The sequence below is a fragment of the Medicago sativa genome, chromosome 7 (genome assembly GCF_051527215.1).
Source record: "Medicago sativa cultivar Bolivia chromosome 7, Bolivia_mono, whole genome shotgun sequence".
NCBI lineage: Eukaryota > Viridiplantae > Streptophyta > Magnoliopsida > Fabales > Fabaceae > Medicago > Medicago sativa.
In genome coordinates, this window is record NC_140755.1 from 67,684,560 (window position 1) to 67,697,787 (window position 13,228).

Sequence of the window (13,228 nt, forward strand, 5' to 3'; positions counted from 1 at the left end):
GAAACATATGGTGTGTAACATCCATGATTGTTAATATGAACCTCCATGATCTAATGGTTCTAAACACTACTTGTTCAAAAAAAAAAAAGTTTCTATACACTAATGCACCGTAGGAGACCTATTAAGGTCTCTCACCCTAGACTGAGCCCTTGTTTTAGGTTTCGTAGTTCTTGAAAGATTAGAATTTTGGACACACATCAAGTCAATTTATAGTTTTTTTTTTCCTTCAAAAAAAAAGTTTTTTTTTTATTTATGTAAGTATAGTCTGAAGTTGTCCTCGTGAGCATATGTCAGTTGACAGTGACATGCATTATTATATGCAGTAGCGAGGTTCGAATCCCAAATACTTCACTTATTCACTTTGAATTAAAAAAGTTAATTCTAGTTACCGGTGTACTTGACAAAAAAAAAAGTATATGTCCCAATTCAATGTTTTACCAAAAGGTTTATATTTGAATTATTTAGTTTTTATTTTAAACAAAACTGATTGATTACTTGATTTTTAATATTGTTAAAAACAAAAACCCCAACATTTTGTTAAAATTGAAGTTCGAGTCATGATACAATTGATGCATTACTCCATTTAACTCGTTATAACTGTTATATATGCAGACAAAAATTGTAATATTTGACTAATATTATTTGCATCACTACGAAGTTCTTATTTTTCACTTTATATTTTTAATAATAAAAAATTATTAAATAATTATCCAAATAATTAATAAAGATAATTTAATAAAATCAGAATTCTCTTTCTTATTCAAATTGTCTCAATATTAAGTCATGAAGTCATGACACGGGAATTGTCTTATGACTCGTAAATCCGATAACTAAATTTTTTAAAGAACTATTCCAGAAACAAATGAAATGATCGCTTTTATCACTTTTGTTACCAGCAGATCCCAGACATACTACTCTCCTTTTATCAAATAATATTAAATAATATTATTCTTGAATCTTGTTCGTGAAATAAAAAAAAAGTTTTACATATTCTTCTAATTTGTTTGTCTAGGAAACTACTATAGAATCCTATTTTTACTTTCTAATTTACTTTAATTTCTTTTATTGTCCTCTTTAGTTGTATTTTTCTTTCGTTCAGATTAAAATAATTACAAAGTATACCTTTTTTGCAGATCGAGGTAAGAAATTCGAATATTTTTTTATCTATCTATTTTTTCTATCTATCAGATTTTTTAATATTGTATGGAGTTTTATTAAAAATAATAGATTCCAAGTGAAAGTTTCGTCCATTAACTTTAAAAATCTAGTATGCATAGATATGAAAATGAAATATTTGATACTCGAAGTCATGATTTGATGGATTTTTCTATTTTTTTGATAGATATATCATATCTTAAAGAAATAATAGAAATGTAATTTGATCTTTTCTTGTATTCGTAAAAAAGATATTTTTAAAGTAAAATGACTTATATGTTGGAACTTAGAATAGAATAAACCCTTCTGCGTGGAGAAGAGGAGTATCAAATATTTGAGCAGTAATTTTCGACAAAAACCCTAACATTTTGTTAAAATTGAAGTTCGAGTCATGATACAATTGATACATTACTCCATTTAACTCGTTATAACTGTTATATATGCAGACAAAAATTGTACTATTTGACTAATATTATTTGCATCACTTCGAAGTTCTTATTTTTCACTTTATATTTTTAATAATAAAAAATTATTAAATAATTATCCAAATAATTAATAAAGATAATTTAATAAAATCACAATTCTCTTTCTTATTCAAATTGTCTCAATATTAAATATCGACATCTCTTTCGAAATGTCATCATGTCTCTTTTTTAGAGAAAATGTTTTGCACACATCTATAACCTATTAACCACTTGAGAGTTTTAAGTGGTCAACTCGATTATGGGTTTTTGAAAGAGAAAAAAATAGAGTGTGATGTAATAAAAGTGATATGTTTGTTCGTGATATGATAGGAAGAAAGAGATAAAGAAAAAATAAGATGTTAAATATGTGTATAGAAAGTTGGGGAGTCCAAATGTAAGAGTTTTTTTTTTTTTTTTTTATGAGAGAATGTTTGATAATTTTGATCACTTAAATTATAGAATCAAAATCTTGTCTCATTCTATGTCAGTATGTGCAAGTGCAACACATCTCAAATCCAGCCGGCTTCATATAATTCTTTACAAATGGCAATGCCGTTTCTGGTTTTGTCCATTGCATTATTTCTTCTCCATAAAATTAAAAGAATTGCATAGCATAACAATTTATTTACCTCATACAAATTATTGGAATCCTTATAGATAACAAAAATGTCACATGAAATTATTGAGGAGACAGAGGAAGAGTATCATTGGTTTATCAACACAAAAGATCAGAAGGAAAAGATCATGAAGATTATTCAATACCAAAAATCTCTATATTTATCAACATCATCATCGTCTTTATCATCTTCAGCTGCATCTTCTTCATCTTACTCTAAGTCTAGTAGCTTGTTGGATTTGATGAAAAATGGAAGCACATCTATGAGAAGATTATTTGACATGGAGCATACAAGTTTGTCAAATCATTTCGATTACTATAGTGGTTCACCTATAATTAAACCTATTTCTTTGTGGGATAGTGATTCAGAGAGAGAATTTCAAGACCCTTGGGCCTTGATCAAGAAGATTGGATCCACAATTTTTCATGGTAATGATAGGGAAAGTGAGTTAGCTTCAGAGGGAAGTCGCATGGATGAAGATTTTGGCTCTCACACTAGAAATGACATAAAGGTAAAGCATAAATTGACTAGGAAAAGAAAATTTAGGAGATTGCCTGGATTAGGTTTTTGGAGATGTGGAAGATTTAGATTTGCTTTGAGATTAAGACGAATTAAATTTCGAATTTGGGGTAGAAAAATTAGTTAAAGCATTTCTATTGATATTGAATTTTGATTTTTAATATGATTGGAGTCAAGGTCTAAGAAAATGGTCAGCGACCGCAATCTGGATTGCAAGATCAATTTTTTTGGATATCTCTGCGACACCAACACAACCATAATTTAAGCCATATTCACCGCATCTGATCGTGATTGTCAGCAATGTCAAGGATGATGCTACCTTGATAATTAAGTCTACATTTGATCACACTGTCTATGATATCAAAGATCGTGATGCGACCATCATTTTTTTAAGGGAATGATGCGACCATCATTTAAAGCCTTAAATTTGAATCATCAAGTAGACAAACTATGAGTTAAGAGAGAATTCCTTCACAACTTGTAAAGCTAGATTTTACATCACACAAGTGTTCCTATACATAAGGAAAAAAAACTATTACAACTTACAAATGATACAATGATTTGATACAAGTCTTGCCATGACACTTCCTTCTTCAATAACCAATCCACTACTTTGTTTGTTCCATAGATGAACCCCAAAAGTCTCACCACTAAGTTGCCTCAATTTGGCTTCAACCCATTTTTCTTCACTTCTAGTTTTAGGCTTCTTAAAGAAACCACCTATCTTAGTCCAACTAACTGGATAAAAGGCCATAGGTGGCAAAATTGTAAAATTGAAACCTTGTCTTTTTGCAAGTCTTTCAACAACTCTAGAAACAAGGTAAGGACCATTATGCCCCCATTTATTTCCATCAAAAGTCAAAGCAAATTCATTACTGAACCTTAGAAGAAGTGGATGATTCTTATCAAAAATAAGAACAGCATTGTTTAATCTTGTCCAATGTTTAGTACCAAAATCCATGCTTTGTGCTCCAATACTATTCCTCAAACCACTCAAAGGTTTCAATAGTATAAAGTCTATGTCTATATAAACACCACCATATCTATAAAGAACAGCAAGTCTTATCAAGTTAGATAGGTTTTGAAACAAAGGAATCTCACCAGGATCTTTTTTTCCTTTCCTTAACTCATGAAACCATGTTTCAGCTAAAGTACCTTTTAACAAAAATGACAAGTTTGGTGTTATAGCTTGAACTTTGAACCCTTTATCAATGAATGGTTTGAGAATTTTGTAGCCATGAATTGAGTCCAAAGTTCTTGATAAAATTGTCAAGCATGCTTGAGGTTGAACCTTGAAAACACTTTCTATGGACAAAGTTTCTCTTGATCCAAATGAACTTGAAGGTGAAATCCATGTCATGAAGAATTGTGACTCACATGAATTGTTTTTGTGAAATCCTTGAATTCTAGCATGGAATTGCTTTGCCAATTTATTTGACTTTAGAATCTTGAACTCATGTAGATTCCCTTTGAACCATGCTATTCTTTGTTCTATCTTGAGATTTAATGGAGCAACTAGTACTTTTTGATTTGCATAATCAACTTCTTCTAATTTCTCTTTTTGCATGGAACGTAGTAAAGGTTTATTGTAATTGTGACCATCAAGAGTAAGTGTTAACCTTTGAGCTTGTAACATCACAAGAGGTTCTTTATTTGTAGCATGGAGTGTAAGGGAATCATGGTAGATAACATGATCACCTTGTATGAGAAAAAATATGGTAGATAATGTGATTAGAGAGAAGATAGAAAATATCTTGGCATGTTTAATCAAGGGATTAAACATTCTATTAGAGGTAGAAGTTGTTTTATTTGTGATGAGAGTTTTAATGTGAGAGATTTTGTGGAATAGACATAGCCTTGGGTTTGACATTCATGTTGGAATGAAGATCTTCAAAATGATTGTATTCATTTTTGGTGATGTTTTAAGGAAATTCTTCTATGCTGTCTTTGTTTGAATTATTCAATATTTAGTGAATGTTGAATTTCGACTATATGATAGCCGCCATACCTATGCACGTCTTATTAATTAAATATGCATTATTATATATGGATAGATGGATGAAGATACATAATTCAACGCTTCCTATAGTTTTTTTGTTCCAGTAAAATTAACGTTTATTATTTTTTATTTCAAATTATCTAAACTGTTTTCATGTAGTATTAAATTGATGATTATTTGTCCATAAATCGTAGCTTAATCAACAAAAATGTCAAATTTTTTAGTTGTATGTGAGTTTCAATCGTTATTTGTTATTTCGTTAATCTATCTAATTTTTTTCATTAGTAGTTAACACAATGTATTGTAAAATTTGACAGAGGAACATATATTATTTGAGGAACATAAAAAATTTAAACCTCAAACACATCAGGATGATTCCATTTTGTCAATCTGACCCAAAGAGTACTTGGGTGAAATGGTTAAAAGTATTTTCGAATATAACCTCTGTGTTTGGATGGAGGGTTTAAGAGGGGAAGGGAGGGGAGTGTTTAGATTTCATTTTTAAATTACGGACACTATAAAATATTTTTTGAAGAGTTAACATATTAATATGATAAATGATCATATATATAATACTTCAATCACACTTAATTTATTTTAAAGAAATATGTTATATAGTCCGTAATTTAAAAAAGAAAAACAAACCCTCCCCCCTCCCCTCCTAAACCCTCAATCCAAACACACCCATGTTAATCTCTTGAGTAAATGGTCGATGGAGTTAGAGAAATCAAATGATCATGATTCGAACTTGATGAAAGAGAAATAAACTAAATTACTAATGATTAACTACTAAATTAATTAAAACTTACCTTTTGCATATCCAAAAAAAGTGACAGAATTCGCTAAGCATTTGGTTAATTTGTACAAATCAGGACCAAATAGTCGATCTAGTAATCGACCAATTTTGTTTTAAATCAAAACTAAATAATACATTCAAGAACTCTAGTTTTGTGTGCGGTGTGAATTTGGACATAACATTAAACGTCTATATACAAACACTTTTTAAACGAGTTTGATGAAAATATGATCATGATTCAAATATTTTTTAACTTAAAAGGATCAATTTGTAACAAAAAAACTTACAAGACTAATTCGTATAAACATCTACCTTAAAAGACCAAAGATGATATTTAGCTTAGATTTTATTTTATGACTGCATGGTACACGTTGATTTGAAGCTTGAGTAGACTAAGCAACGTGCAGGACTGGTTGTTTAATTAATTAATTACAATTATTGTTAGAAAAACTGGCTACCTATTGTCATTTATAATATGGAATATCATATATTGTTAGATAAGATTTCTCAGCAATTTAGATTAATTAATATTCTAACCAAGCTATTTTATCCAAGTTATCCCACTTCGCTCCCATTTCTTGTTGCATAATTAAGATGACATCTCAATAATTAAGATGTAAAATAGAAGTCAAATTGAGCTTACATTATTGAGATAGCATTAATAGCGTCTGCTCAATAGCAAGAATAATTCCTAAAAGCTCAACATCCAGGAAAGAAACATTATTGAGCTTACAATAGAAGCCACCCATAAATGTGCCACAAAAGTTACGAAAAATACCAACTAGCCATGCACATTACAAATATATATGAACCATATGTGTCAGCCTTTAACCACGAAAAACACGAAGATTTCTAATAACATAACTTTTTGTTAACAACGTACATTATATGTTTTTCATTGATTCTCTTAGCTAAAGATAATTATCTTATTCAAGACACTGTCAGACACTAAATATTGATGACTCTTTTATCTAAAATTTGAACATTAACTTGCTACATTAGAGAATTTAGTCTCTTCCACTAGACTTTAGATTGGTTATATGATTTATTTACTATTTAATAAACATTTTAGTTATAATCTCAAATCTTCTGTTTGAGTATCACAAAACAAAACAATATATCATTTTGTCAAAAATAAATAAGCTATATACCATCACCACCTCATCTTAAAATTTTTAGAAGGATTATAACATGTCGTTTTTTATGAGGATTAAAAACAAAATTTGATATATTTATTATGACCAAAAATTTATTTCCCTTTTCAAAAAATAAAATAAAAACTAACTGAATTGAAATAATAAGAAATCTAAAACATGAATTTTTGCTAATAATTATAAGATTTATAAGATTTTTTTAACACAAAATAATTATAAAAAAAAGGTTCCAAGCGATGAGTGGGGGAGTGCGAGTGGTACGCGACGGCCAGCGGCTCAGCCACGGGCAATCGCGCCGGTTCTTTCTGCCGGATGTGAGGGGGGGGGGGGGGGGATGACGGGGATTGGATTGATGTGAGACCTAGAAGGAGGAAAGCGCTGCGACAGGAAGGAAGCTGTCAAGACAGGTTTGATGCAGGTGAGCGGTACAGACAGAGGGACGGCTTCTTCAACCATCATTCTAGGTTTAGGTATGATTTGCGGGAGGACAGGTTTGCTGGAAATTGTGAAACAGGGTCGGAATTCTCAATTGACAGGCCAAAATTGTGGGGAGACCATATCAGTGATGAGGATTTTGCTGCCAGGGATGGTTATCGCGAGGAGGGTGAATGGCTTCCTCCATTTAGACGGTTGCGATCAGACCAGAGAAGGCAGAAACGCGTGCCTGATGCGTTGCCAAATCAGGATTCGCGAACAGAAAATCTGGACGGGGCTGAGACAGACAATGCTTCATTTTTTAAACGGTTTGTAACGTTTTATATAACGAATTTTCCTCCACAGGCATCGAACTTTTTCTTGCAAAAAGGTTTCGAAGTGTGTGGAATTTTAGAAAAAGTATTTGTTGCAAATAATAGAAATATGAATGGTGAAGTCTTTGGTTTTGTTCGGTATGCTAATGTACGTGATGTGGATAAATTATTGAAAGCTTTAAATAATGTTAGTTTTGGTCAGTATCATGTCTGTGCTAAATTAGTGAGGTTTGACAAGAGGGTGCCTAGAGAAGTAGGGAGGGTGAGTGAGGGAGAAGGAGGTTCGGTAGAGGGTAAGGTGGATGGTGTAGGAGGGAGGAGAGTCACAACGGAGAAGCGGGTGTCTGAGGGAGAAAAAAGCGTGAGTTTGGTGAGTGAGAAGGAGGAGGAGGGGTGGAGGTCGACGAAGGGGCTGGAGGGAGAGGTGAGAGTGGGATCGGTGGTGTTGAAAATGGGGAGGGAGGTGAGGTCGAAGGCTGGTGAGGGAGGGAAGGTAGCGGAAGTAGGATCGGAGAAGAGTGTTAGGAATATTAGCACGGACATGCAGACTTTATCAACATCTTTTGTGAGACGGTATACACCTTGTGAAGAGGATGTTGCATGGGCACGTAATGGCTTGGTTGGTACGGTGTTGAATGGGGAGTCGATACCGGTGATTCATAAGAGAGTGGAGGACGCGGGTTTTAAGGATATCAATATTATTCCTTTTGGAGCCGACAAGGTCTTTGTTCATTCATTATCAGATGTGAGTGTTGTGGATATTGTGGGGAAAGCTAGACCATATTTTGACCTTATTTTTTCGAGCATTAGTAAATGGGAAAAAGGTGTGGTGCCGTTTCATAGAGGCGCTTGGTTACGTGTGTACGGGATTCCGCTTCATGCATGGAATGAAAATTTCTTTAAGTTATGTGTGTTAGATTGTGGAAGGTATTTGAGAACGGATTCGTGCTCGTTGAGTCGGGACAGGTTTGATTATGCAAGGGTTTTAATAGCTACGTCGTCTCTTGATGTGGTGAATGTGACAGAAAATATTATTATTGAAGGAGAAAGTGTTGAAATTAAAATATTGGAAGAATGGGGTTTCAACATGGGATAGGATGTTTGCTTGTACGAGGAAGATGAGATGTCTGATAATCCTTGCAAAGATGAAGATGTACTTTATGATGAGGTGGAGATAAATAATAAAGGGGAAAATTTGGCTGAAGCACTTGATAGAGAAATAGCTAAAGTGACAGAAGAGGAAATGATGTTTGACGAGAGGTGTAACGTGGAAAATATAGTGACTACGGAACCGCATGCTTCAGTTGGTGGTCCGGACAATCCTATATCTTCTTCGAAAGTAGCAACATTTGATTCTAATGCGGCAGAGATATCTTCAAGTGGGGGATCTAAGACCGAGACTCAAAGCAAACAACATGCGGATGCGGATAGGGAAGAGGTAGTGACCGCTGGAAAATCAATGTTCCAAGTGCCGGATGTGCAATGTGACCAAGCTTCGAGAGGTGTCCGGAAACGAATTATTAAATCTTCATCTAAATGTTGTAAAGAGATGCAATCTTCATCTGGACCGTGGAGTGTTGAGTGGCTTTACAATGCTCAACGTGGAGATGTTGGTTTAATTTCTTCTAAGCATAAACGATTGAAAAGGAAACAAATGGGGAAAAGAGACAGAGGTTGTGAAAAAAGTCTTGCTGATAGAAAAAAGAAAGTGGGAGGAGTACTACGTCATCCGGTTCATATTTTAAAAAAGGTGGCACGACTGCCTAGTAGGGATAGACTCGAGGTCATGAAGGTGTTGAAGAAGGCGAATATTATGCAGGGGTTGAAACAAAAAGTCCAAAACCGCCGCCGGTTAAGAGAAAGAGTCACAAAGTCTTTGGAGGTGAATCAAAGTTCCAATAATGAATCATCGTCGTTGGCATCAGCAAACAATGATTGGATACATTATGTGAAGCTACAAGGAAGGGAGGAAGAGGTGGACGAGGACATTCAGGATATCGGTAAAGGTATTGGTGTAATTTTTAAAGGCGATTCCAACAACAAATTTAGTGTGTTGTCCAGAAACAAGAAGCTCGATGTGGGACCAATTTTGACACCGATGGGGTTGGAGGACCGAGAGTTGGAGGGGGGTGTTTAGGTGGTGTGGTGGTAGAGAGGTGATTAGGCGGGGTGGGTGGTGGAAATGAAGTTGATTTCGTGGAATGTGAGGGGTTTAGGCGGGATGGAGAAGAAGAGGGAGGTGCGAAAGTTGGTGGGGGAGAAATTACCGATGATTCTCTGCTTACAAGAAACTAAGTTGATGGGGTGTGACGGGTTACTGAGTTCCTCTCTGTGGGGAGATTCGAGTCATGGTTTCTCTTATCGCCCTTCGGTGGGGGCGTCTGGTGGGTTACTGACTTTGTGGGATACGTCGGAAGTGGAAGTGTGGTCTTTGGTTAGTCGGGAACATATGCTTCTAATTCATGGCAGATTTGTTCGCTCTAATGAGGAGTTTTATTTGTTTAATATTTATGCACCTTGTGTTTTAAGAGAAAAAGAAGAGTTGTGGGCGGCTTTGTCTGCGAGATTGCAGTCCCTTAGGGGCCAGAAGGTTTGTATATGCGGTGATTTCAATGTCGTGCGTAGCCTGGAGGAACGTCGCTCTGTTAGAGGTGGAGGGGTGGCGCTAGACAGCAATCTATTTAATTTGTTCATATAAGATAATGGGTTGGTGGACTTGCCGTTGTGTGGTAGGCGGTTTACATGGTTTAAGGGAGATGGAACTTCGATGAGCAGGATTGATAGATTTTTGTTGTCAGAGGAGTGGTGCTTATTTTGGCCAAACAGTTTACAAGTAGCTCTTCTCCGAGGACTCTCGGACCATTGTCCTCTTCAGTTATCAATAGATGAGGAAAATTGGGGACCTCGTCCGACAAGAATGTTAAAGTGTTGGCAAGATGTACCAGGTTACCATCAGTTTGTTAGTGATAAGTGGAAGTCTTTCCACGTTGATGGTTGGGGCGGCTTTGTGATAAAAGAAAAGTTAAAATTGATCAAGGCAGCATTGAGAGAGTGGCATTTGTCTCATGTTCAAAACTTGCCAGGAAGGATTGATATTTTAAAGGCTCGCTTGTCAGAGTTCGACGATAAAGGAGCAGAAGGTGGGTTGTCAGGTGAGGAAATAAATGAGATGAGGAATGTTACTATTGAATTACATTCTCTGTCTAGAGCAACAACTAGTATCAACTGGCAACAATCGAGGTTACTTTGGTTGAAGGAGGGAGATGCTAATTCTAAGTATTTCCATTCGGTTTTGGCTAGTCGCAGGAGACGTAATGCTATTGTATCACTTAAGGTGAATGGTTCGCTAGTTGAAGGGGTGCATCCTATCCGTTAGGCAGTTTTCTCTCACTTCAGAGATCATTTTGCAAGTTCTAATGTCAGTAGGCCGACGGTTGAGAATTTGGGTTTTAAGAATTTATCTTTTGTTGAAGGTAATGGGTTGATTAAGCCGTTTTCAGTAGAAGAGGTAAAGAATGCAGTTTAGGATTGTGACAGCTTTAAAAGTCCCGGACCGGATGGTGTGAATTTTGGTTTTATAAAAGAGTTTTGGGAAGTTATTCAAGGGGACATCATGCGCTTCATAACTGAATTTCACAGGAATGGCAGGTTAACGAGAGGTATAAATTCTACTTTTATTGCTCTCATTCCGAAGGTGGACAGCCCTCAAAGTTTACATGATTTCAGGCCTATATCTCTTGTTGGTTGTTTGTATAAAATATTATCGAAAGTGTTAGCAAATAGGCTTCGAATTGTCATGGGGAGTTTAATCTCAGAGAATCAGACAGCTTTTGTGATAGGTAGACAGATTCTAGATGGAATTCTTATTGCTAATGAATTGGTGGATGAGGCTCGAAAATCAAAGAAGGAGTTGATGCTATTTAAAGTTAACTTCGAGAAAGCATACGATTCCATAGATTGGGGTTATTTGGATGAGGTAATGACAAAAATGGCATTCCAGGTTTTGTGGAGAAAATGGATGAAAGAGTGCGTATCAACAGCAACGGCTTCAGTTTTAGTCAATGGAAGTCTTACAAAAGAATTTCATCTTAAAAGAAGATTGCGTCAAGGGGATCTTCTGTCTCCTTTTCTTTTCTTACTGGCAGCGGAGGGATTGAATGTCTTGATGAAGTCGATGGTTGAGAATAATTTCTTTACTGGTTATAAGGTGGGTCACGCAAATGATATTGTAGTTTCCCACCTTCAGTTCGCGGATGACACATTGTTACTAGGAACTAAGAGTTGGGCCAATGTAAGAGCGCTTCGAGCGGTTTTGTCTTTGTTTGCAATGATGTCGGGGCTGAAGGTGAATTTCCATAAAAAGCTTATTGGTGGGAGTGAATATAGCAGATTCTTGGTTAAATGAGGCAGCATCGATTCTTCACTGTAAGGTTGGTAAGGTTCCTTTCCTTTATCTTGGCTTGTCAATTGGTGGTGATCCTAGAAAGCTAGCATTTTGGGACCCCGTACTGCATAAAATTAAATATAGACTGATGGGTTGGCAAAGTCGTTTTCTCTCGTTCGGTGCCCGTTTGGTTTTGATCAATTCTGTCCTGACATCTCTACCTGTCTATGCTCTTTCTTTTTTCAAAGCTCCATCAGGTATAATCTCTTCTATTGAATCTATTTTTAATTTTTTTTTGGGGAGGGAGTGAGGATAACAGGAAAATTGCCTGGATCGCTTGGAGCTATGTTTGTTCTAGAAAGGAGTACGGGGGTTTGGGGGTGAGACAGGTGAATAATTTTAATTTAGCTTTGCTAGGTATGTGGTGTTGGAGAATGTTGGTTGATAGAGGAGGTTTATGGTATAGGGTTCTGGTAGCGAGATATGGTGAGGAGGATGGTAGGTTGGAGGTAGGGGGCCGGAGTGATTCTATTTGGTGGAGGCAGATAGCGAAGATTAGGGATGGTGATGATGGAGCTGGAGAGGGCTGGTTTGCTGATAGGGTAGTGAGGAGGGTGGGAGATGGTTCAGATACTCTTTTCTGGCAGGATAGATGGTTAGGAGATGTTCCGCTGTGTAGGCGTTTTGCCCGGTTATTTGGCTTAGCTGTGAATAAACATATTACGGTTGCTGATATGTTTAGGCATGGTTGGGAGGTAGGGGGAGATGCTTGGAGATGGCGGAGACGGTTGTGGTCGTGGGAGGAGGAGATGTTAGGTGAATGTCGAATTTTACTTAATAATTTTGTTGTGCAAACTAATGTTTCTGACAGGTGGCAGTGGCTTCCTGACACTGTGGGAGGCTACTCAGTCCGTGGAGCCTATTAAATTTTATCTTATCAGACGACTCCTATGTTGGTGACAGCGGGAGAGCTTGTTTGGCATAAGCAGGTACCCCTGAAGGTGTCCATCCTTGCTTGGCGATTGCTCCACGATAGGTTACCTACGAAATTGAATCTTTTCAGACGACGAATTCTCCAGCACGCGGATGTCATGTGCATGGCAGGATGTGGGCATGACGAGTCGTCATCTCACTTGTTTATTCATTGTGCATACTTTGGCTCCATATGGCAGCATATAAGGAATTGGTTGGGCATTTCCGGAGTTGATCCGTTTACATTGCATGATCACTTCTTTCAGTTTACTAACTCCTTCGGAATGTCTCGAAAACGTCGTTCTTTTATGCAGTTACTGTGGCTCTTGGGAGTGTGGTTAGTTTGGAATGAACGTAATAACAGAGTTTTCAAGAATGTTCAAACTACGATGTTAGATTTGTTAGAAAAAGTCAAATAT

General features: G+C 36.1%; 2 protein-coding genes across 2 annotated transcripts; one reads left to right on the top strand and one right to left on the bottom strand.

Annotated features, from left to right (window-relative positions):
• Window positions 1-3,210: 3,210 nt before the first annotated feature.
• Window positions 3,211-4,604, bottom strand: LOC146907941 (uncharacterized protein At4g19900-like). Its single transcript, XM_085725355.1, has one exon. The coding sequence runs from the start codon at window positions 4,536-4,538 to the stop codon at window positions 3,291-3,293; it is 1,248 nt and encodes a 415-aa protein (XP_085581481.1). The 5' UTR covers window positions 4,539-4,604; the 3' UTR covers window positions 3,211-3,290.
• Window positions 4,605-6,940: 2,336 nt separating this feature from the next.
• Window positions 6,941-8,549, top strand: LOC146907942 (uncharacterized). Its single transcript, XM_085729195.1, has 2 exons — window positions 6,941-6,961; window positions 7,092-8,549. The coding sequence occupies exons 1-2, from the start codon at window positions 6,941-6,943 to the stop codon at window positions 8,547-8,549; spliced, it is 1,479 nt and encodes a 492-aa protein (XP_085585321.1).
• The last annotated feature ends 4,679 nt before the right edge of the window (window positions 8,550-13,228 follow it).

Coding starts and splice junctions, on each gene's coding strand:
- LOC146907942 (XM_085729195.1), top strand. CDS start 6,941: ATGAGTGGGGGAGTGCGAGTG. Junction 6,962..7,091: donor TGAGTGGGGGAGTGCGAGTG/GTACGCGACGGC, acceptor GCGCTGCGACAG/GAAGGAAGCTGTCAAGACAG.
- LOC146907941 (XM_085725355.1), bottom strand. CDS start 4,538: ATGTTTAATCCCTTGATTAAACATGCCAAGATATTTTCTATCTTCTCT.